The sequence below is a fragment of the Crocodylus siamensis genome, chromosome 2, assembly GCF_052110815.1.
Source record: "Crocodylus siamensis isolate JL-2025a chromosome 2, ASM5211081v1, whole genome shotgun sequence".
Taxonomy (NCBI): domain Eukaryota; kingdom Metazoa; phylum Chordata; order Crocodylia; family Crocodylidae; genus Crocodylus; species Crocodylus siamensis.
The window spans coordinates 12,270,373-12,292,082 of record NC_143396.1 but is presented as its reverse complement, the minus strand read 5'-3'; the positions used below and the strand labels follow the sequence as shown (position 1 = coordinate 12,292,082).

The 21,710-nt window shown below is 64.1% G+C and overlaps 1 protein-coding gene across 6 annotated transcripts; it reads left to right on the top strand.

Moving 5' to 3' along the window:
* The first annotated feature begins 186 nt into the window (after nt 1–186).
* On the top strand, nt 187–20,506 carry LOXL3 (lysyl oxidase like 3). Of its 6 annotated transcripts, none has more exons than XM_090035222.1 (15): nt 188–332; nt 4,223–4,554; nt 4,971–5,134; nt 6,141–6,352; nt 14,661–14,880; nt 15,064–15,241; nt 15,343–15,497; nt 17,056–17,229; nt 17,344–17,499; nt 18,076–18,238; nt 18,356–18,599; nt 19,077–19,192; nt 19,314–19,450; nt 19,710–19,821; nt 19,944–20,506. In XM_090035222.1, exons 2-15 carry the CDS (start codon nt 4,236–4,238, stop codon nt 20,015–20,017), a joined length of 2,424 nt encoding a protein of 807 aa, XP_089891348.1. In that variant the 5' UTR covers nt 188–332; nt 4,223–4,235; the 3' UTR covers nt 20,018–20,506. The 6 variants fall into 6 exon arrangements, with proteins under 6 accessions (XP_089891352.1, XP_089891348.1, XP_089891347.1 ...); XM_090035221.1 differs by having other exon boundaries at nt 15,061–15,241; XM_090035224.1 differs by lacking the exon at nt 17,344–17,499.
* The last annotated feature ends 1,204 nt before the right edge of the window (nt 20,507–21,710 follow it).

Genomic DNA, 21,710 nt, shown 5'->3' with positions numbered 1-21,710 from the left:
CTGCCGGACCTCCCTCCCCCCACCTGCCACTTGCTTCTGATGTCCCCTGCCCCAGGGGAGGCTGAAGCTGCCTTGGTCCCCACCGCCTCCAGTGGAGCAGCCCCACAGGGCGCTGCAGGCTCCCAACTCCCCCCCTGCCCCCTGCCCCTGCCCCGCTGAGCGCTTGTCGCCCCCTCCCCGCTGCAGGCGGGGCCCCGGAGCCCCCCACGCGCGGCCCCGGCGGGGCGGCAGGAGGCGGCCGCGCCGGCCCCTGGGCGGGGAGGAGCGGGGCGGCGGCTGCCGACAGCGCAGCTCGGGTCGTGCCGAGGTCCAGGGCTCCGCGCCCCGCAGAGGTAGGGGCCGGGGCCGGGGCCGGGGGCGCGGGGCTGCGGCTGCCGGTGCCGCTCGGGGCGAAGGAGCAGGCGGGGCGGGCGGTCCCTTGGCCCCGCTCTGCCCCGCGCGCCGCGGGTCCCGCGGGCCGGGCCGGGCCGGGCCGGGCCGGGGCCTCCGTGTGCGGCGGAGCGGGGTGGCGGGCTGCGGGCTCGGCGCCGTCCCGGGGGCGCCCCGACCGCACGCGGCCCGGGGCGGCGGGGCCGGGGACGCTGCGGCCGGCAGCGGGGGCCGAGCCCCCGGCCGCGCTGGGCCCCGCGCCCGGGACAGCCTCGTGCTGCCGGCCGGTGTCGGCGGTGCGGCCGGCGCGTCGGGGACGCCCGGCCTCCGCCTCGTGCCCCGTGCGGGGTGGCCCTGCCCGCGCCCCCGGCGGTTCCCAGCCGGGCGCCTGGTGGCGGCTCGTCCCTGTGCCGCGTCCCGGGCGCTCGCGGCCACCCCACGGCTGCTCTTCGCCCCATGCCAGCTGCTCCCCTGCAGCCGGGGCCCGGGTCTCCGTGCCACGCGACTCGCTGGCTGCACGGGGGCGCGACCCCGGCCTCTGCCAAGGGCGTGACGGCCACGCACCCCAGGCTGCTCCCTGTTAGGGTCCCCAGGGCTTGTGCCCCTCAGACCTGCCCCTAGAGGCAAGGGGGTTGTCGCTGCTCCAGGTTCAGGGGCAGGAGAGACGCTGGCCCATGGCCGTGCCAGTGCAGCCCAGGGGGTCTGAGTCTGCCCCAATCCCCTGCCAGGACAGGGCCCAGCCAGGGGACCTCATGGCCCTGACTGCAGTGGGAGGCAGGGGACAGGTCACCGGGCTGGGGTCGGGGGCTCCCAGCTTGGCCCCCGGAGAAAGAGCAGAGCTCAGCCACAGGCAGCCTGGGCGAAGACATTTCCCTCCCTCCTCAGGGCTGGCAGGGAAGGGGCAGCGACGTGTGGGCACCACCGGGCCCAGCCGCCCGGGGATGCCCCTGAGGGAGGAGGGTGACTGTGGCGTCCCCGCAGCCCCCCCAGCCCGGCGCTGAAAGGCCCTCTGATTCCCAGCTGGCAGCGCCGGCCGCCCCCGTGCCTGGCCCCGGGCCCGTGAGGAGGTGGCCGGCCCAGCGCGCAGCCGGCCATTCACGGGGCTGCCGGCGCATTCCTGAGGTTTCCTGGGCAGTCGCAGGAGCCGGCAGCTCTCCTCGCCACCCCACCGCTTGTTTGCTCAGGGCCGGCCCGGCTCTGGGTCCCATCCATGCCCGTGGGGCCGGCACGTCCCATGTGCGCTGGGGCGGGTTAAGCATCCCCTCCGGGGCAGGGGCCTGTGCTTGCTCCAGCCCCGGCAACGGGCAAGCCGCAGCCCTGGTTGCAGCAGGCTGCAGAGGACACGTCAGCACCCGCCCTCCCACGGGGGATGCCTGCACACCCGGTGGGTGGTGGAGCAGGCTGCGTGCAACCACACAAGCATGGGACCCTCTGGTGCCATGTAGCTCCTGCCCTCGCTGACAGCTCGTCCAGTGCCTGCCTTGGCACCAACTAGTCCTGGGCCAGGGCTGTCCTGGAAACGCCTGCGCCTGGCTGCTTCCAGCCTCTCTGGGGCTCTGAGAGCACGGCTGAGCCTGGCAAGGAGCAGCCAGCCTGGCCCCAGGGACGTTGCTGTTGCCTGCCAGCTGGTCTGCCTGGTCTCGGCTGGGGCGGTGCTGCTGGTGCAGCGCATTCTTGTCCTCAGACCCACTGCTGGGGCCCGGAGTCCACTCGGCCAGTGCCATCTTCCCCAGGCAAGGCCGGGCAAAGGGCACAGGGTGCAGTCCGGTCCTGCCACCAGCTCTGCCACGCTGCCCATCCTGCCACGGCTCCCGCTTTGGGGGCAGGAGGGTGGCTGAGAGGCAGCGGGGGCTTGTGGGAGATGCAGACTCCTTGCACCAGCCTGACTGGCCACCTCCTCAGCTGTGCTCACTGCATCCAAAGCGAGGGAGGCCGGGCCCAGGGGATCATCTGGTATCCACTGGGCTGGGGAGAGCGAGAGCACGGCTGGCCAAGAACCGCGGGGTGAGGAGGAGCCAGCCTGGGGCCACAAGGCTTTGTTGCCACTAGGATCCCTTTTACAGAGACCCCCAGGGATTGACACGGCCCCTTGTCCGATTTGGTATCAAGTGTACTTTAATAGTAATCCCTAATCTTTATTATAAGTGTTTGCTCCATAATACGACCCGGCAAGAGGTTCTTGAGGTGTTACAACGGCGACCTTTGGTGGTACCAGCCTCAGATTATTTTTTACACGCACACACACAACCCCCATCCTGTGCTGGGCGTGCGGGATGTTGGTGTCTGGATTCCTCGTTATTCAAACAAGAATCCCAAGGTTACTCCTGTCTCCCCAGGGTGGCAACGTAAAACACAGCTGTTCCTTTGTTTGTCTACTACTTTTCTAACTTTCTCACCTCAAATTGTCCAATCCTCAAGTTTCTTACCTCATCTTTTTAGATAAGGTACTCCAATCCTATTCCATTTTTGGTTTTCTTTCCTTCTAGGGAAACTGCTGCACCTGGTTAGCCCACCAGACCAACTGCAGCACTCTCTTTTCCCAGTGCCTTATAAGGCGCTCTGTACAATTTAATTGCTTAGTTCCAGGAAGGCCTAAACTAGGGTCAAGAGTCTTAGCATAATTCATTTTGCCCACTTCATGGCCCTTGGGCGGAGCTGAGCTGGCTGTCACCCTCCAGGGCTGCCCCTGCCCCTGCTCAGAGCTGGGGCCATGAGGGCAGCTGTGCGGCCACCTGCCCAGCGCACGTCGTGCCTCCTCCTGCGGTCGCGCTGGCAGGGCCATGTAGTCCCAGGTTGGCCCCTCGCCCTGGTTCTGCAGTGCTGGGGCCAGTGATAATCTCCCAGCCTGACATCACATATGGCGTGAGCCTGCGAGTGTCTTGCCCAGAGCTCCCTGCAGCCGTGCTGCGTGAGACCATGCGTTAGCAAGGGGCTGTGTGATCCTGGCTGTGGGAGTCCCTGCCCGAGTCAGCTGCCAGGCTGGTGCCTCCTGGCTGGACGTGCAGCGTGGAGCCAGGTCTGACGTGGGCTGCCCCCAGGCCCTGGCCAGTTTTGGCCCATGGCTGCTGGAGCCGTTTCCAGGCTGTTACATAAGCTCGGCAGATGGCTTTTCTCAGCCCATGAGGCAGGTTTTCCAGGGCTGCTGCCACTCCCAGTCATAGCTTTCCAGGGCTGCGACCGCCAACCTCCCCCCAGGAGCATCACGGGGCCAGCCGTGGTGGCCAGCAGTGCTGCCGGGACCCTGCCACGTACAAAGACAGTGCCACTGCCTGTGCCACAGCCTCCCCTCTGCCCGGGCAGCCGGACTCTGCTGCCCTCCCACCCACAGCGCAGGGCTGATCTGTGGTGACCCCTGTGCCCTGGGATGCACCCTCGTCCTTGGGCTCCCCCCCTGAGCTGGACCTTGCATGGGGCTGTATGAAAGCTGGCACCCATGGGGCCATCCGTGCCCAGCCCCAGCTCTGCACCACTATCGCTCCCCTGGCCCTGCAGCGACTGCTTCTCCCCCCACATCACTGCAGGGCTAGCGCAGAGCAGGTCCCCACCAACCGGCCAGCAGCACCGCGGTGCCAGCTCTCTGGTGCAGCCGCTCGGGGGCTGGCTGCTGGCAGGAGTGAGAGGTGCGCAGCCTGGGCTGTGCCAGTCCTGCATGGTGCCACGGCCCCGCACAGCGCTCAGCCAGGCCTGCGCCTTGCTCCTTGCCCTGTGTCCCATCTGTCCCTGCTGCGGGGCACGGCCAGGTCACCCCAGGGTGGGAGAGGGCTCTGAGCCCCCTCTGCTGTGCCCAGCCCCAGGTGAGGGTCCCCAGAGCCCCCGGATCCCGGCCCCACCTCAGCTGCCCCTCTCTTGCCAGGCCAGCAGCAGGCATGAGGAGCAGTGTCGGCGTTGCCAGGGCCCGGCGGGAGCCGCTGGCCCTGCTGTGCAGCCTGTGGCTATGGGGGGTGGCAGCGCAGCCCAGCACGCCCCCCCCCACAGCGGCCAGCCCCGGCGCCCGGCTGCGCTTCCGCCTGGCCGGCTACCCCCGCAAGCACAACGAGGGGCGCATCGAGGTCTTCTACAACCAGGAGTGGGGCACGGTCTGCGACGACGACTTCACGCTGGCCAACGCGCACGTGCTCTGCCGCCACCTCGGCTTCGCGGGCGCCACCGGCTGGGCCCACAGCGCCAAATACGGCAAAGGCGTCGGTGAGCCCCATGCACGTCTTTCCCAGCACACTGATGGCACAGGGGTGATGTGCATGTGCGTGCACGCGCATGTGCCAGAATGTGCATATGCGTGTGTGCTTGTGTCTGTGTGTGTGTGCTTGCGGGAGTGTCAGGCTGGGTGTTCATTGCTACAGGTTTGGGGAGGGGGAGAGGAAGGGGCCTGCGTGAAGCCCCCCTCGAAGCACTGCTTTGCTGTGGGATTGGCAGGGCTTGGGGTGATCTCTCGGTGCCGCTCTGTTTTGAGGGGAGCTCCGCGGGCTATGCCCCCCCCACTCCTCCTTGCCCTGCTCTGGGGGCTCCCCAGGCTTGGTAGGGCAGGGGCTGTCCCGGTGAGCTGCCCCCCACCTGGCCCCCTGTACCTGGGCCCTGACAGTGGTGCCCCCTCCCCCTGGCAGGGCGGATCTGGCTGGACAACGTGGTGTGCGGGGGCAGCGAGAAGAGCATCGTGGACTGCAAGTCACGGGGCTGGGGGAACAGCGACTGCACGCACGAGGAGGATGCCGGCGTGGTCTGCAAGGACGAGCGCATCCCCGGCTTCGTGGACTCCAACGTCATCGAGGTGAGTGCCATGCTGCACTGCGTTGCGCCGCCAGGCAGCCCTGCCCCCACGTAGCCTCATCCTGCCTGGCACTGGCTCCCCGCCTGGCCCTGGTCCACCTTCCGGAGCCGGACGCTGCCAGCTGCCATGCTGCCCCCCCCAGCCCTGCCCGGGGGCTCTGGGACTGGTCCCAATGCCCCAGAGAGCTAGTGGCCTGGGCACAGCCTGCCCCAGCGCGGACCCCAGGGCTGCAGCGTGTGCCCAGGTGGACGGTGGTGGGAGTGGACGGACATGAGGACTCCCCGTGGCACAGGGATGGACAGCGCCATGCACCTCTGACCGCTGCAGCACTCAGCCGCCTGCCGGCCTGGTCCCACCTGGGGCCAAGGTCCGACCCCGGGAGAGTCCAGGACTGGGCCCTGCTCCCTGGAGGAGCTTCTCTCTCTGAGCCTGGAGCCTCCCCGAGCCCAGGCTGGGGTTCCCCTTCCCGCCCGGCCTCGCTGCCCTGTCACTCCGCTGCTCGCTGCCTCCACCATGACGCTGCCCCGGCCTCTTCGTGCTCTCCCGCTCTCTGGTCTCTTGCGCGCTCGCTCTTCCAGGCTCTCTGGCTCCTCTGACCCTGCGCTAACACCTGACCCTGTCTCCTGTCTGGGGACCTCATGCCCGCTCAGCCCCTGCCCCGGAGGCAGCGGGTGGTGCCCATGGAGGCCCCAGTGCAGGCCTGGCCCTCGGAGATGCCCAGAGTACATGGGGCGGGGGACGGGTCCTGCTATGTATGGGCTGAGCATGCAGGGCTGAGATGGGGGCTGGTGGGTGCTGGGCCACGGGCTCGTGCCGCTCTGGCTGGTGCTACTCCAGCGTGCATGTGACGCACAGTGCTGGATCCCACCTCTCTGAGTCCCCGCTCCTGGGACCTGTGTCCGAATTGCTGCCCCAGGCCAGAGAGAGGCAGGAGTTGAGCCTGGGCCGGTCAGTGCCGCGGCAGGGTCCAGGTGCCCGTGGGGCTGACCGGGCTCTCCCCCCGCAGACGGAGCAGAACCAGGTGGAGGAGCTGCGGCTGCGGCCCGTGGTGGCCAGCGCCCGGCGGCGGCTGCCGGTGACGGAGGGCATCGTGGAGGTGCGCTACAAGGACAGCTGGGCCCAGATCTGCGACGAGGGCTGGGACAGCCGCAGCAGCCGCGTCGTCTGCGGCATGATGGGCTTCCCGGCCGAGAGGAAGGTCAACAGGAACTTCTACAAGTGAGTGGGTCCCAGGTGCCCGCGCGGGGGGCCGGGGCCGGGGCCTGGAGAGGGACAGCAGGGCCAGGCGGGGCGGGGCATTGCTGGGGGGCTGCAGTGGGGGTCCCTTTGGGCAACGCTGCCTGCTGGCCCCTCGCTGGGGTGCCTGGTGCTGCCATCAGGACCCAGTGGGTGCAACCCCCTGCTCCCCCACGACCTGGTCCCTGTTTGTTCCCACAGACGGCTGAAGCGCGCAGCCAGGACGAGGGCCTGGAGCCCGGGGCTGGGCAGCAGGTAACGGGGCAGCGGCCACATGGCCTCTGCACCCCGGGGCTGGCCCCGCTGGCTGAAGGGCTGCTCTGCCCCTTGGGCTGTGACCCGGCACTGTGGCTGGGCCCTTGCTGCCCATGCCATGTGTGGCTGTCTGGTCAGGGCTGTGCCCGGGGCTGGGCCAGATCCTGCTTCCGCTGCTCCTGCCATAAGAAATGGTTCCTTCTCCCAGGCCATGGCTGCGCCTGCGCCTGTCTGCCCAGTGCCCACCGGCAGGGCCGGACAGAGTTGCCCGGCTCAGGGGTCTGGGGCTGGGGAACCAGGTCCTTGGCCATTGTGGGGGCCTGGGAGCAGAGCTGTCTCTCCTGGAGGGGCCAGGGCTGGGGCCAGCGGGCATGGGCTGTTTTCTGGAAGAAACGGCTATAGGTCTTTGGCTGGCTGCTGCAAACCCCATGCCTGAGTCTCGCGCGTACGGGAGCTTGTAGAGCCTGCTTGAGCACTGGGCAGCTCCGCCGTCATCCCCGCTGCTGCCTGCCCCTTCCCCTCCTCGTGGACCGAGGGTGTCTGGGGACAGGCCGGTGAGGGCGCAGGAGGGACCTGGGCCTCTTGGACCCTCCTCGCTCTGCTCAGGGCTCAGGCTGCAGCGAACCCAGGCAGGCGATGAGGAGCAGGAAGCCCTGTGGCCCCATGGGGTGCACCGGGTAGTGCCTCATCTCTCCGGGGCGGGGCTGGGCTGGGCGCCGTGTTCCCTCCTGGTAGCTGCCCATCTCCCTGGTGTCAGGGGGAGCCAGGAGCAGCCCCCTGGAGCGCCAAGCACCAAGAAGATACCTCGTCCACTTTTCCCTGTTGATATCATCACGGCGCCGGTCGCCCAACGCAGCAACAGTGGCGGCCAGCTTGGATCTGCCGCCAGCCAGGGGCAGCAACATCTGGACTGTCTCTGGACTCCCGCATGGCGTCCAGAGGACTTTCTGCACCGCTGGCCATCATCTAGCGGCAACCCACAGCTCCTGACAGTCCTACTGTGTTTTGGAGGACATCAAAGAGTCCCCTGGCCTCTGGGGAGGGCACCTCTGCCCCCATGCCTGGCACTGCTGCGGGCTGGTGCTCGCGCATCTCCATCCTGGAGCCGGTGCAGCCTGCTGCCCCCAGTCCGCACTGCCGGCACGGCGCATGTCAGCTGCAGGGCTCTGGCGCCAAGAGGTCACATCTAGTCCAACTCCCTGCTCCAAGCAGGACCAGCCACAGCTACATCATCCCAACCAAGGCTTTGTCTACCTGAGTCTTAAACCCCTCCAAGGATGGAGAGTCCACCACCTCTCTGGGTGACCTGCCCCAGTGCTTCACCACCCTCCTTGGGAGAGAGTTTTTCCTAATATCCAAACTCAACTTCCCTCGCTGCAATGTGAGCCCTTTGCTTCTTGTTCTGTCATCCTTGGATGTGTTTTAAGACCTGGGATGATGTAGTTGGGGCTGGTCCTGCTTTGAGCAGGGAGTTGGACCAGATGTGACTTCATTGTCTAGGATTTATGATTCTAGGGCAGGCCGGGGAGAAGAGGAGGGGAGTTGTGCTGCACGTAAAAGAGCCGTATGATGGCTCAGAGCTCCAGCATGAAACTGGAGACAGGCCTCTTGAAAGCCTCTGGGTTCGGGTTACAGGGGAGAGCAACAAAGGTGATGCTGTGGTGGGGGTCTGCTGGAAAAAAAAACCTGCAGCATCCTTATAGGCTCAGCAGTGCTATGCTGGTTAGCACTACGAAAGAAAGAAACTTGGGGTCATCACTGACCACAAGATGAACATGAGCCTGCAATGTGATGCTGCAACTAGTAAAGCAACCAAAATGCTGGCTTGCATCCATAGATGCTTCTCAAGCAAATCCTGGGACGTCATTCTCCCCTTGTACTCGGCCTTGGTGAGGCCGCAGCTGGAGTACTGCGTCCAGTTCTGGGCTCCACAATTCAAAAAGGATGTGGAGAAGCTTGAGGGAGTCCAGAGAAGAGCCACACACATGATCAGAGGTCAGGAAAACAGACCTTACGATGAGAGGCTGAGAGCCATGGGGCTCTTTAGTCTGGAAAAGTGCAGGCTCAGGGGTGATCTGATGGCCACCTATAAGTTTATCGGGGTGACCACCAGGATCTGGGGGAACGTTTGTTCACCAGAGCGCCCCAAGGGATGACGAGGTCGAACGGTCACAAACTCCTGCAAGACCGTTTCAGGCTGGACATAAGGAAGAATTTCTTTACTGTCCGAGCCCCCAAGGTCTGGAATAGCCTGCCATCTGAGGTGGTTCAAGCACCAACATTGAACACCTTCAAGAGTAAATAGGATCCCAGCAAGATAAGCATCCAATGACCCCAGCTGACTTCCTGCCCTTTGGGCAGGGGGCTGGACTCGATGATCTTCCGAGGTTCCTTCCAGCCCGAATGTCTATGAAATCTATAAAATAGATGGCCAGCCCAGGAGGATGAGACAAATGAGGCTTTATTCAAGCAGTTGCAGAAGTTTCCCGATCAGAAGCCCTGGTTCTCATGGGGGACTCCAGTTACCCTGATATCTGCAGTGAGGGCAACACAGCAGTGTGCACACAATCCAGGATGTGTTGGGAGAGTGTTGGGGACAGCTTCCCAGTGCAAGTGCTGGAGCGGCCAACTAGGAGCCATGCTCTTCTTGACCTGCTGCTCATAAACAGGGGAGAGTTGGTGGGGAATGCAGTCACGGACGGCAACTTGGGCACCACTGACCACAAGATGATTGCATTCAGGATCCTAAGGACAGGAAGGATGACGAGCAGCAGAGTAAGCACAAGCAACTTCAGAAAAGCAGACTTTGACTCGCTCAGGGAACTCATGGGCAGGATTCCCTGGGAAGCCAGTCTGAAGGGGAGAGGAGTCCAGGAGCTGGCTGTATTTTAAAGAAACCTTACTGAGGGCACAGGAACAACCCATCCCGATGTGCAGGAAGACTAGCAAATGTGGTAAATGACCAGCTTGGATTAGCAGAGAACTCTTTGGTGAGCTTAAACACAAAAAGAAAGCTTACAAGAAGTGGAAATTGGACAAACAACTAGGGAGGAGTGTAAAAACATGGCTTGGGCATGCAGGGATGAAACCAGGAAGGCCAAAGCGCAATTGGAGTTGCAGCTAGCAAGAGATGTGAAGGGTAAGAAGAAGGGTTTCTACAAGTATTTCAGTAGTAAGAGGAAGGTCAGGGAAAGTGCGGGTCACGGGGGAGGCAGCTGTGTGACAGAGGATGCAGAAAAGGCTGAAGCGCTCAATGCCTTTTTTGCCTTGGTCTTCACAGGCAAGGGCAGCTCCCAGACGTCTGCACCAAGCAGCACAGTTTGGGGAGGAGGGGAGCAGCCCTCGGTGGTGAAAGAACAGGTTAGGGACTAGTTAGAAAAGCTGAACGCGTACTAGTCAGTGGGGCTGGATGGGATGCAGCCAAGGGTGCTGAGGGAGTTGGCTGATGTGTTTGCAGGGCTTCTGGCCATGATCTTTGAAAAACCATGGCTATTGGGGGAGGTCCTGGATGATTGGAAAAGGGCAGAAATAGTGCCCCCGTTGAAGAAAGGGAAGAAGGAAAATCCAGAGAACAACAGACCGGTCAGCCTCACTTTAGTCCCCAGAAAAATCATGGAGCAGATCCTCCAGGAATCCATTTCTAAGCACTTGGAGGAGAAGAAGGTGACTAGAAACAGTCAGCATGGATTCACCAGGGGCAAGTCATACCTGACCAACCTGATTGCCTTCTGTGACGAGGTGACTGGCTCTCTGGATGTGGGGAAAGCAGCGGACATAATAAACCTTGACTTTAGCAAGGCTTTTGATGCCTTCTCCCACAGCATTCTTGCAAGCCAGCTGAGGAATTCTGGGTTGGATGAATGGACTGTAAGTTGGATAGAAAGTTGGCTGAATTGTCAGGCCCAACGGGTAGTAATCAATGGCTCACTGTCTACTAGGCAGCCAGTGTCAAGCGGAGTGCCCCAGGGGTTGGTCCTGGGCCGGTTTTGTTCAATATCTTCATCAATGACCTGGAAGACGGGATCCAGTGCACCCTCAGCAGTTTGCAGATGACCTCACACTGGGGGAAGTAGTACACATGTTGGAGGGTAGGACTAGGATTCAGAGAGACCTCACCACATTAGAGGACTGGGCCAACAGGAATCTCATGAGCTTCAACAAGGACAAGTGCAGAGTCCTGCACCGAGGAGGGAGCGATCCCCTGCACCAGTGCAGGCTGGGGGTGACGGGCTGGACGGCAGCTCTGCAGAAAAGGACTTGGGGGGACAGGGGACAAGAAGCTGGACAGGAGCCAGCAGTGTGCCCTTGGTGCCAAGAAGGCCACCAGCACCCTAGGCTGCATTGGGAGAAGCGTCACCAGCGGATGGAGGGCAGCGATTCTTCCCTCTATTCTGGAGGGAGGCCACATCTGGAGTCCTGTGTCCAGCTGTGGGACCCTCGCTACAGAAAGGATATGGACACGTTGGAGAATTTCCAACTAAAATGCTTGGGGGCTGGGGGACAGGACTGGTGAGGAGAGGCTGAGGGAAATGGGCTGATTTAGTCTGGAGAAGAGCAGACTGAGGGGGATTGAATAGCAGCCTTCAGCTCCCAGGGGGGCTGCAGAGAGGATGGAGTTGGACTGGTCTCAATGGAGGCAGATGACAGGACAAGGAGCAATGGGCTCAAGCTGCAGCAAGGGAAGTTGTGGTTGCATATTAGGAAAAACTCTCATGGGGAAAGTAGTAAAACACTGGAAGAGGCTCCCCAGAGAGGTGGTGCAGTCTCCATCCTTGGAGGTGTTTAAGACCTGGGTAGACAAAGCCTTGGGTGGGATGATGTGGTTGGGGCTGGTCCTGCTTGGAGCAGAGCATTGCACTAGATGTGACCGTTTTCATTGCCCTCTGCTGGACTCTCTTCAGCTTGTCCACAACTTGTCCACATGCTGTTCTTCCTCAGCAGTTTGTATCCATCCGTGACCGTGCTCCAGTCACGTGTGCTCCCACCAGGTCTCTGTCATTGTGATCATGTCATGGCTCCGTGGCTGTACAAGGACTCCCAGCTCCTCCTGCTTGTTTCCCAGGCTCTGTGTGTTCATGCGCAGACACATGAGGTGGCAAGCCAAACACCTGAGGTAACTTATCTGCGCTGGTCCCATCGTCTCCAGTGTGACCCTTCATTTCCTACATGACCTACCACAGAGCTGTTGTTTGAGGTGCCCGTGCCCATGTTCCCTCACTGCCAGTACCCAGGAGCCAGGTTTGCCCTGGGATAACCCCTTTTTGATATCTAGACTTCAAATGCTGGAGGCTGCCAGGGAGAGAGGAACAGAGGAGGCCGCCGGGACCTCTCTGCCCCGGGCAGGCAGCACCACAGTGGAAGGCTGACTGCATCCAGGGAAGCATCGTGCCAGAGAAACCAGACGCGTAGTCTGGAGACAGAAAATAAAACAACAGATGAAACTGCCCGCCCCTCCTCTGGCTACAGCACTGCCGGAGACCTGGGTTCACCCCACGGCGTGGGAAAATCCAAAGAAAACCTCTGCCCAACAGACAGCCCCTCACTACCGTAGCATCTCCCCCATGCCCTCAACAGCAGAGAAACCCCCCAGTTCACACCCCCCTCCCATGGCCACCGTGACCTGATGTCTCCTTATTGTTCCCCTGGCTTCACAGGCGTCCATGCCCACGCCTGCCCTTCCTGTCAGCTGTCCAAGAGCAGCCACGGCCGCTCTGCTTGTGAACACGTGGCCAGTGATGCATTGCCAGGCTGCCAGGGCCAGCGATGCATTGCCAGGCTGCCAGCGCCCTGCTCGTTAGCTTGACGCCCCGCGGGGCTGTTGGCAGGGACATGGTCATTAGCAGGGCTCTGGCCAGCACCTCCATTGTACTGCGCCAGGGCACTGCAGCAATAACGACAACCGGGGCAGGACATGGTGGGTCTCCGGTGGGCCCTGCCTGCCCGGCCAGCCTCTGACTGTAAAACATAGCGTCACAAAGAAGTGGGATGGAAGGGACCTCCGTGAGGCTCGTCTAGTCCAACCCCTGCCTGAGGCAGGATCAGCCCTGTCCAAACCAGCCCGGACAAACCCATCAGCTAATCTCTTTGTAAGGTTACCGCCAGCCCTGACGCTGCGCCCAGATCATCCCCAACCTTTTGTCGACACCTCCAGTGACGGAGAGCCCACCTCTTCCCTGGTGTCTCCCACGGCTTCCCTGCTCTGACAGTGAAGAAGTGTTTCCTCATCTCCAACCTAAACTGACTTTGCTGCAACATCCAGCTATTGCTCCACATCTGCCTCTTTGCGGAAGGAGAGACCGAGCGCTTTCCCTCGGCTCTCTGGCAGCCCTTCAGGGACTTGGAGACTGCTGCCATGTCCCCTCTTCAGCACCTTCTCCACCGGCTGAACCTGCCCAGCTCCAGCCCCTGCTCCAGGACCTGCCTTCCAAGCCCTTGAGCATCTGGACCCTCTCCCCCTTCTCCACAGCCTGCTTAAAACGTGGCATTCGGAAGGGCGCACAGTACTGATGTGGAGTACGGGGGCATGATCACTGCCCGTGTCTTGCACCCAGCGCCTCTGTTGATGCTGCCCAAATCGGCATGGTCCTTGCATGCAGCTGCATCAGCCTTCAGGCTCATGTTGAGTCTGTGGTCTGCCAAGACTCCCAGACCCTCCTCCATCATCTGGGTGGCTGGGATCCACCACATGTCCACAGGTCTGCAGGAAGGGCCCATGGTGGCCTGGTGCGGCCCCTTCAAGGCGCCGCGTGGTGCCTCATCCCATTGCCGCGTATGCCGTGGCTCTCGCAGTTCCCGTTTCCGCCCCGCACCCTGCTCCTGCCCAGGATCATCACTGTTATGGGAAATGATCTGTGATGTCACCCATGTCCCCCTGTGGGGGTCGCAGGCTTCTGCTCTCGGGCTCCTGACCACGGGCGGCTTGCTGCCTGTGGCCTGTGAGATGTGGCGCCATCAGGCCGTTGGCTGCCCCAGGGACTCCCTGCTTCTGCCCAGCTCCCTGGAAGGCAGTGGGGGGCCTGCCCCATGCGTGGTCCCGGGCCCTGAGCCTGCGCTGGGTGCCTCCTGCATCCCTGAGAGCATGCGCCTGTGACATGAGGCAGGAAACAACGTCGCCGCGGCTGACGGGCAGTTTCCTGACATGTATCACACGGCGGCAAATGACATCACAGCAGTTATTGACTGCTGACGTCACGTGGCAGGAAGACGCAGGTGATGTCATTGCAGAGGGTGATTAAATTGCTGTCACCCGACATGAGGCGGGAAGCGCTCCCATTGGCTTGGGTCTCCAGCCTCGCGCCGTGGGGGGCTCGGTGGCGGGGTGCACGGCACTGAGCCGCTGACGCAGTTTTCTGTCTTGCAGGCGGGTCACCAGGCCTTGCCCCAAGCACAAGTGCAGGGAGGACTGGGGGGCCACCAAGAGGTAATTGGGGCACCAGATGCAGGGAGCCCTGTGGCCACGTGCCAGCCTTGACATGTCCCCGTCCATGTGGGCTGGGACAGACGACTCCTCTAGGCCACGGTACCGGCATTAGGGCAGCAGAGAGTGAGGGCTGCCGGGCTGGGCAGAGACGCAACCCCTGTGGGCCAGGGTCCAGGTGACACTGCCCCAAGGAGCTGGGGTCCGGCTTCCCCTGCCCCTGCAATGCCAGGGTCTGGCTGACGCTGTCCCTGCTGTGCCGGTGCCAAGGTCCAGCTGGCACTGACCATGTGGTGCTGGCATCTGGCTGACACCGACCCGATGGTGCTGAGGTCTGACTGACGCTACCCCTGCAGCGCTAGGGGCAGCTGGTGCTGCCCCTGCAATGCCAGGGTTCAGTTCATGCTGCCCCCCCCCTTGGCACTGGGGTTGAGCTGATGCTGCCCTGGCAGTGTGACGCTGTCCCTGCAGTGCTGGGGTCTGGGTGACATTGCTCCTACAGCGCAATGTCATTGCCCCTACAGTCCAGACGATGCCGTCCCTGCCGCGCTGGGGTCCGGCTGACACTGTCCCTGTGGTGACGGGGCGCGCCTGACTCTGCCCGCCGCTCTCCCGCAGGCTGTACGCGGAGCGCCAGCAGCTGAACTTCCGGTTGCACTCGGTGGCCTGTGCTGGCACCGAGGTGCACATCTCCATGTGCCCCTTCGAGTTCTACCGCGGAAATGTCACCACCACCTGCAAGGGGGGGATGCCGGCCGTCGTGAGCTGCGTGCCCGGGCCCCTCTTTGCCACCAGCAGCCCCCGGGGCAAGAAGCGGCCGCAGCGGCAGCCAGGGCAGGTGAGCGCTCTCCCAGGGTGGCCGAGGCACAGCGGAGCCGGGGAACGCAGTCGCAGCCAGCCCAGCCCCGGCTCCAGGCAGGATCCGGCCTGTCCAACCCCTGCCAAACACGGGGTCTGACCTGGTGCTGGCACCACCCCAGCCCCAGGCCTGGCTCCAACGCGTCCCTGTGCTCCCCAGCAGCGGCTGCGGCTGAAGGGCGGCGCCAAGGTGGGCGAGGGCCGCGTGGAGGTGCTGCGGCACGGCGAGTGGGGCACTGTCTGCGACGACCGCTGGAGCCTGCTGTCGGCCAGCGTCGTGTGCCGCGAGCTCGGCTTCGGCAGCGCCAAGGAGGCCCTGACCGGTGCCCGCATGGGCCAAGGTGAGCGGGGTCCTGGGCGGCCAGGGCTGGGCAGGGCCACGGCCCGGATGCGGGTCCAGAGCAGTCCTTTGCCCCCACGCTGAGCCGGGCCCTGGTGGCAGGCATGGGCCCAATCCACCTGAATGAGGTGCGGTGCACGGGCACGGAGGCGTCGCTGTGGAGCTGCCCCTACAAGAACATCACAGAGGAGGGCTGCAAGCACTCGGAGGACGCCGGTGTCCGCTGCAACATCCCCTACATGGGCTACGAGACCACGGTCAGCACTGGGCCCGCTTGGGTGCCGCTGGCTGGGCTGCACTGCCCCAGCCGCAGCCCCCTGCCCCCAGGACATGCCCCTCCCTGCCCCCTTCCTGGGCTGCCGCGTCCAGCAATGGCACTGCCGGGATGTGGCCTGGGGCCATGCAGGGCTTGGTGGGTGCTGCCGCTGGTTCTTGAGGGCCCTGGGGAAGGGAGAGTGGGTCTGGGAGCAGGGGAGGGCACCGCGGCTGCCCCCCTTGTTCCATCTCCCCTGGTCCTGGGGGGAAGCTGCCACAGCTGGTGGCTCCATGGGCTGGCCCGTCTCCTGGTGGCAGCTCTGGGCTGCATGCTGGACGTGGGACACTGCATGGGTGGCTTCTCCAGGCCGTGGCTGCATGGAGACTCCCAGCACCTCCCAGCGCCCCTGGGCTGGGGCTGACCTGGACAGGGGGCTCAGCTCCAGGGTCATTTCAGGGTGAAACCAAATGCTTTGACCCCCTTGGAGCAAAACATTCGGTCCCCGGCTTGGGGCATTCACCCTTGGCCCTGCGCGGTTCTGAAATGACCCTGCCTTTGGCAACCCCTACTCCTGCACCCCTCGAAAGGCTCCTTTGGCTTTCCTGAAACGGCTGGGCCGGATCCAGCTGGATTCTCCCAAGGTTTCACTGCCCCCAAATATGGTTTGGGCTTTTGCATCTGCCCAGCTCAGCAGCCCTGCTGCTACCACAAGCCCCATCTGCCCCCACCCAGTGAGGCAGCCCCACTGACCATGGGGCAGGAACCAGGGCCTAAAACCAACTCCTTCCCAAGCAACAGGCACAGATTTCGGGCTGCCAAGTGTAGAGACAGGCAGCCCATGCTAGAGCCAGATGGCAGCAAGGGACTGCGGGGAGGGGAGGATTGGGCCCAAATGCCTGGGACTGACTCTATAGCCAGGGACCGCAGCAGAGAGCTGAGGGGTCATATCCAGTCTAAGCCCCATGGCACTGTTCTGAGCCTGAGCACAGGACCAAAACCCTCCAGCCAGGACCCTGCAGGATCGGTGCCAGCAGGAGCATTGGCCCGGCCCAGCCCCATCCCCAGCCTGGGCTGCAGCAGCACCAGTGCCTCTGGGGGAGGCTTAAACCCCCTAATATGTGGAGCAGAGCTGTAAGGACTGAACATCACCGCAGCCTGAAATGCTCCAGCCCCGGGTCCAGCACCCACAGGGGAGGAGCCCTGAGCTGGGCACATGCAGCCCCAGACCATGCAGTGCACCTGCCTTGCTGCCCTGCAAGTGAGGGGCTGCGCTGATGTCAGCCCATCTCCAGTGCCCCAGTGCAGCTGGGGGAGCATCAGCCTCTGCCAGGAAGGTGGTGGCCATGGGGGTGGAGGGCGGTGCCAGCGCTGCAGCAGGCCTGGAGATGGAGCGCGGCATCAGCATCAGCAATGTGCTGGGCAGGGGGAGCAGGATGTGGCCCAGGCGTCATGAGACACTCTGGGCACAGGCTCAGTCACTCTGGCTGCCTCATGGGTGTCTCTGCCCAGTCCTGCCCACCCGCTAGCCATGCTGATGCCCCCGCGCCATTTGCCAACAGATTCGCCTGAGTGGGGGCCGGAGCCGCTTCGAGGGGCGGGTCGAGGTGGCGGTGGGGGCGGACGGCGAGGGGCACCTGCGCTGGGGCCTCATCTGCGGCGAAGGCTGGGGCACGCTGGAGGCCGCCGTGGCCTGTCGCCAGCTGGGCCTGGGATTCGCTAACCACGGCTTGCAAGTAGGTGCTGGTGCGGCAGCACCACGCCACAGCTAACCACGCGCCCGGGAGCCAAGGGCCGCAGGGCAGGGGGATAGGGGCTGCCAGCTCACCTGCCCCAGGGCATCTTCGCAGATCCGTATTGTGGGCGGCCGGACGGCCACTGAGGGCCGTGTGGAGGTGCGGCACGGCGGGCGCTGGGGCACGGTGTGCAGCGAGGGCTGGACCACCAAGGAGGCCATGGTGGCCTGCCGCCAACTCGGCCTCGGCTACTCCCTGCATGCCGTCACGGTAAGCGTCAGCGGCCCTGGCGGCAGTGGGGGCTGCACAGCCAGGCCAGACACCCCTGCAGCCCCCTCCTGCGCCGGGGGCTGCCACTGTGGTAGGTGCCATTGGGGGCTGGGCTGGACCAGAGGGTCCAGGCCTGAGCTGTGTCGGAGGGCAGGTGATGCGGTGCTAAAGACACAGGCCTCACTCAGGATATTGGCGGGGAGCGTGGCATCATTGCCAGCTCAGTGGCAGGCACCACAGAGTCTCAGCCACGGTGGCATGGTCTCCCTCGTGGTCACCATGACAGTGGGGCAGGGCAGGAGCTTGGGGCTCACTCATGCCCTGGCCGGCCTGGGCATGGGTGTGAGGAGCCAGCGGGGTCCTGGCTGTGGCTGATACCAGCAGGAGAGAACCCCGGGGCTGGTTCTGGGGCCACGGGAGGAGGACACGTGTGTCTCTCACCACATGCGTGTAGCTCACACCAGGAGGGTGCACATAGGGCCCAGTGCTGCCATGGCCACGTCCTGTCCAGGGCCGAGAGCCATGGCTGTGGCCATGGCTCAGTCTGGCTCTGCTCTGAGCCACATGTGCCCCCAGGAAACATGGTACTGGGATGCCAGCAACGTGACGGAGATGGTGCTGAGTGGTGTCAAGTGTGCTGGCCATGAGATGTCACTGAGCCACTGCCGGCATCACAGCGGCCACATCAATTGCAAGAACACGGGCACCCGCTTCGCTGCCGGTGTCATCTGCTCCGAGAGTATGAGTGTGGGACAGGAGCATTGGGTGGGGGGTCCTGAAGCAGCGGGGGCTGGGGGGAAAGTGCAGTGGGTGGGGGGGGCTGCACCCCACACACTGACCTTCCCCTGCCTTGCAGCGGCCTCGGACCTGCTGCTGCACGCGGCACTGGTGCAGGAGACGGCCTACATCGAGGACCGGCCACTGCACATGCTGTACTGCGCAGCCGAGGAGAACTGCCTGGCCAGCTCCGCCCGCCATGCCAACTGGCCCTACGGGCACCGGCGCCTGCTGCGCTTCTCCTCCCAGATCCACAACAACGGCCGCGCTGACTTCCGCCCCAAGGCTGGGCGCCACTCCTGGGTCTGGCATGAGTGCCACGGGTAATGCCAGGGGCTGGGACACACGGGGCTGCCCCAGGGCCAGGCAGTGCTGGGCCAAGCAGGGGTGTAGCAAGTGCTGGGACCCGTGGGGCTGCGCTGGGGCCAGGACGGAAGGGGCACTGAGCCAAGCAGGGTGGTGGAGCTGGGCCCAGGGAGTGAGGGGCACGATTGTGGGGGTCTTGGGCCACGGCCCTGGTGCCCTGGTGCACTAAGCCTGGTGCAGCTTTGGCCCCATCCCACAGGTCCATGGGAGATGCCACAGTGGGTACTGAGGTACGGGGGGGTGATAATCCCACCACAGGCCCTGGAGAGTGGCACATGTACTCTGGGGTCCAGCCATGCGCTAGGAACCATGTCTGGGGGCAGGGCCGTGTCCAGCACAGCTCTGGGACACATCCACACGCCCCCACATGCATGGGGCTGCACCGCACCATCCTGGAGCCCCCCCGACCCCAACCTGGCCCTGCGGTCCCCCAGGCACTACCACAGCATGGACATCTTCACACACTACGACATCCTCACGCCCAACGGCACCAAGGTGGCCGAGGGCCACAAGGCCAGCTTCTGCCTGGAGGACACCGAGTGCGAGGAAGGTGGGTGCCACCAGGTGTGAGCAGCCATGGCCCCTGCCCCACACTCCCTGCACACTGGGCCTGGTCTTGGGGGGGCAGCCAGGGCAGGGGGAAGGCCACGACTCACCCCCACTTCCTACAGATGTGGCCAAGAGGTACGAGTGCGCGAACTTTGGGGAGCAGGGCATCACGGTGGGCTGCTGGGATCTGTACCGCCACGACATCGACTGCCAGTGGATCGACATCACCGACGTCAAGCCCGGCAACTACATCCTGCAGGTATGGTGCGGCACCTGCCCTACAGCCCTTGCCACTCCCTTCCTCTGGAGGAGGCAAACCCAGAGGAGTCATGGGGACCCTAGAAATCCCAGAGCCATGGGGCTGGCAGGGTCACTTCTACTCCAAGCCCTGCTTGAGGCAGGATCAGCTCTGTCCAAACCCACCCAGACATGGGTTTGGTGGGGGGCTGTGACAGCTGCAGGCGATGGGCTAGGCCATGCATGCAGCACCATGAGGTGACCTGGCCCCCTCCCTGCAGGTGGTGATTAACCCCAACTTTGAGGTGGCTGAGAGTGACTTCACCAACAACGCCATGAAGTGCAACTGCAAATACGACGGGCACCGCATCTGGGTGCACAACTGCCACATCGGTAACATGGAATGGGTGCGGGTCCCTGGGCTGGGAGCCTCTGACATGGGGGCTGCGGGCAGGGCAGGCTGGGGGCAGAGGTTTGCATCCCCCCTGGAGCTGGACCCCACTCATGCTGTCCAGGCGATGCCTTCAGTGAGGAGGCCAACTGGCGCTTCGAGCAGTACCCGGGACAGCTGAACAACCAGGTCATGTAGCGCCCACGGCTTGGCCCTGCCAGCAGAGACGACCCTGCCAGCACCAGCCGGCAGCCTGGGGCTGGACTGTGAGTGCACCACTGCCCCTCACTGCCCCCCGGCCTGGCCACAGGGCTGGGGCTGGCACTGGGGCTCCCTCCATCAGCAGTGGGCAAAGGGGACGTGCCGGGACATCTGGCCACGCAGAGCCGTGGGCCCAGCACTGGCAGCAGGCAAGGCCGGTGAGCCTTGGCAACATGGGCTGGGGCACAGCTAAAGCCATCACCCACCTCGTCCCCCCAATGGACTCCTGGCAGGTGCCCCACACGCCCTGGGGCAGGGCTGGCACCTCCATGCGCTCTGCAGCAGCAACGACCACAGCTCGTGGACACGGTTTTCCCGGGTCCTGTGGCCCCTGGACCATGCCCTGCTGCCCCACACGCCCCCAGCTCCTCAATGTAATTATATTTTCCCTATAAAATTGACTGTTTCCCACGCGTGGGAAGCTCATTCCTGTTCTGGCTGCTGTATGCCCCACTAGCCATGTGCGCCCCACCCCTGGCACTGCTAGGCCTGGCTCAGATGATGCGCCTGAGCCCTGCACTGTGTCCTGGTGCAGGGGCAGCTGGAGCCCGAGGTCTTCTACCAGGCAGGCACCGAGGCTCCCAGGGCCAGCAGGAGCAGCTCATCCAGCTTGGGCCCACACCGCGCGGCGAGGAGGCTGCATTAGGGAGGGACAAACCAAGCCCACTTCCTGCAGCTGGGAGGGTCAGATACAGCCCTGCCAGGGCAGCTGTGCAGAGGAACGCGCCGGCGTCTCTGCTATTTCCCCTCGCAGCCACAGACCCCCCCGGCCCCCAGAGCACATTCCAGGGTGGGGGCCAGGCCGGCGCTGAAAGGACAGGCCTGTTCCCTGGGCTGCTTTCCCAGGGCAGGGGGAGCCCTGAGTCACAGCAGCCTGCAAACACCATGCTGGCCCCAGCCCCAGCGTACACAGCAGCCCTTGGTGCCAGCAGCACCGGGCACACCCAAGCCACTCAGTGCACCCAAGTCCCTGCCCCAGCTCCGGGCACCGGAGCCAGGCCAGAGCTGGACCTGGGAGCAAGCAGCTTCTCTGGCCCAGCAGCCCCACAGGGGCCCCATGCGTCAGCTGCAGCCGAGGGAAGGGGGGCCAGGGCAGGGCAGCGTGCATGGGAGAGTGACCCGCAGCAGCAGGGGGGACAGAGCAGGGCGGGGACCAGGCGCTGCAGCTGATCCTTCCCATGCTAGAGCAAGAGCAGCTCAAAACTCATTGCCCAAGGGAGGCCTGTCCTCTCCCTAGCCCGCCCATGGGCAAAGCCTGCCCTGAAGTGCAGCAAGTGGAAGTGATTCGAGGCAGCTGGTTCCTGCCAAGCCTGGGGCTGGAGCCAGAGGTCTCTGTTCAGGGCCCTGAATGCCTCCACCGGGGCCTGGCGCCAGGAAGGGGGTAGGGTGGGGTGTGGGGGGCTCTGCTCCTGCTGTGATGCCCGTAGGGGCAGGGGGAGCCTGCACAGTGCAGGTCTCAATCCCAGGACTTGCAGCGAACACCCACGCCGGCCCACACACACGGGACGGGGGGCAGAGCACCGAGGGGAGGGGGGCAGCAATCCCCAAGCACCAGCCCAGGCAGGCAAGGGAGAGACCCCCTGGGCAGCTACATGGGCTGGCAACACTGCCCCAACCCTGTCCCAGCATG

Coding starts and splice junctions, on each gene's coding strand:
- LOXL3 (XM_090035221.1), top strand. CDS start 4,236: ATGAGGAGCAGTGTCGGCGTTGCCAGGGCCCGGCGGGAGCCGCTGGCC. Junction 17,230..17,343: donor TCGCTAACCACGGCTTGCAA/GTAGGTGCTGGT, acceptor GCATCTTCGCAG/ATCCGTATTGTGGGCGGCCG. Junction 18,239..18,355: donor CGGTGTCATCTGCTCCGAGA/GTATGAGTGTGG, acceptor CCTGCCTTGCAG/CGGCCTCGGACCTGCTGCTG.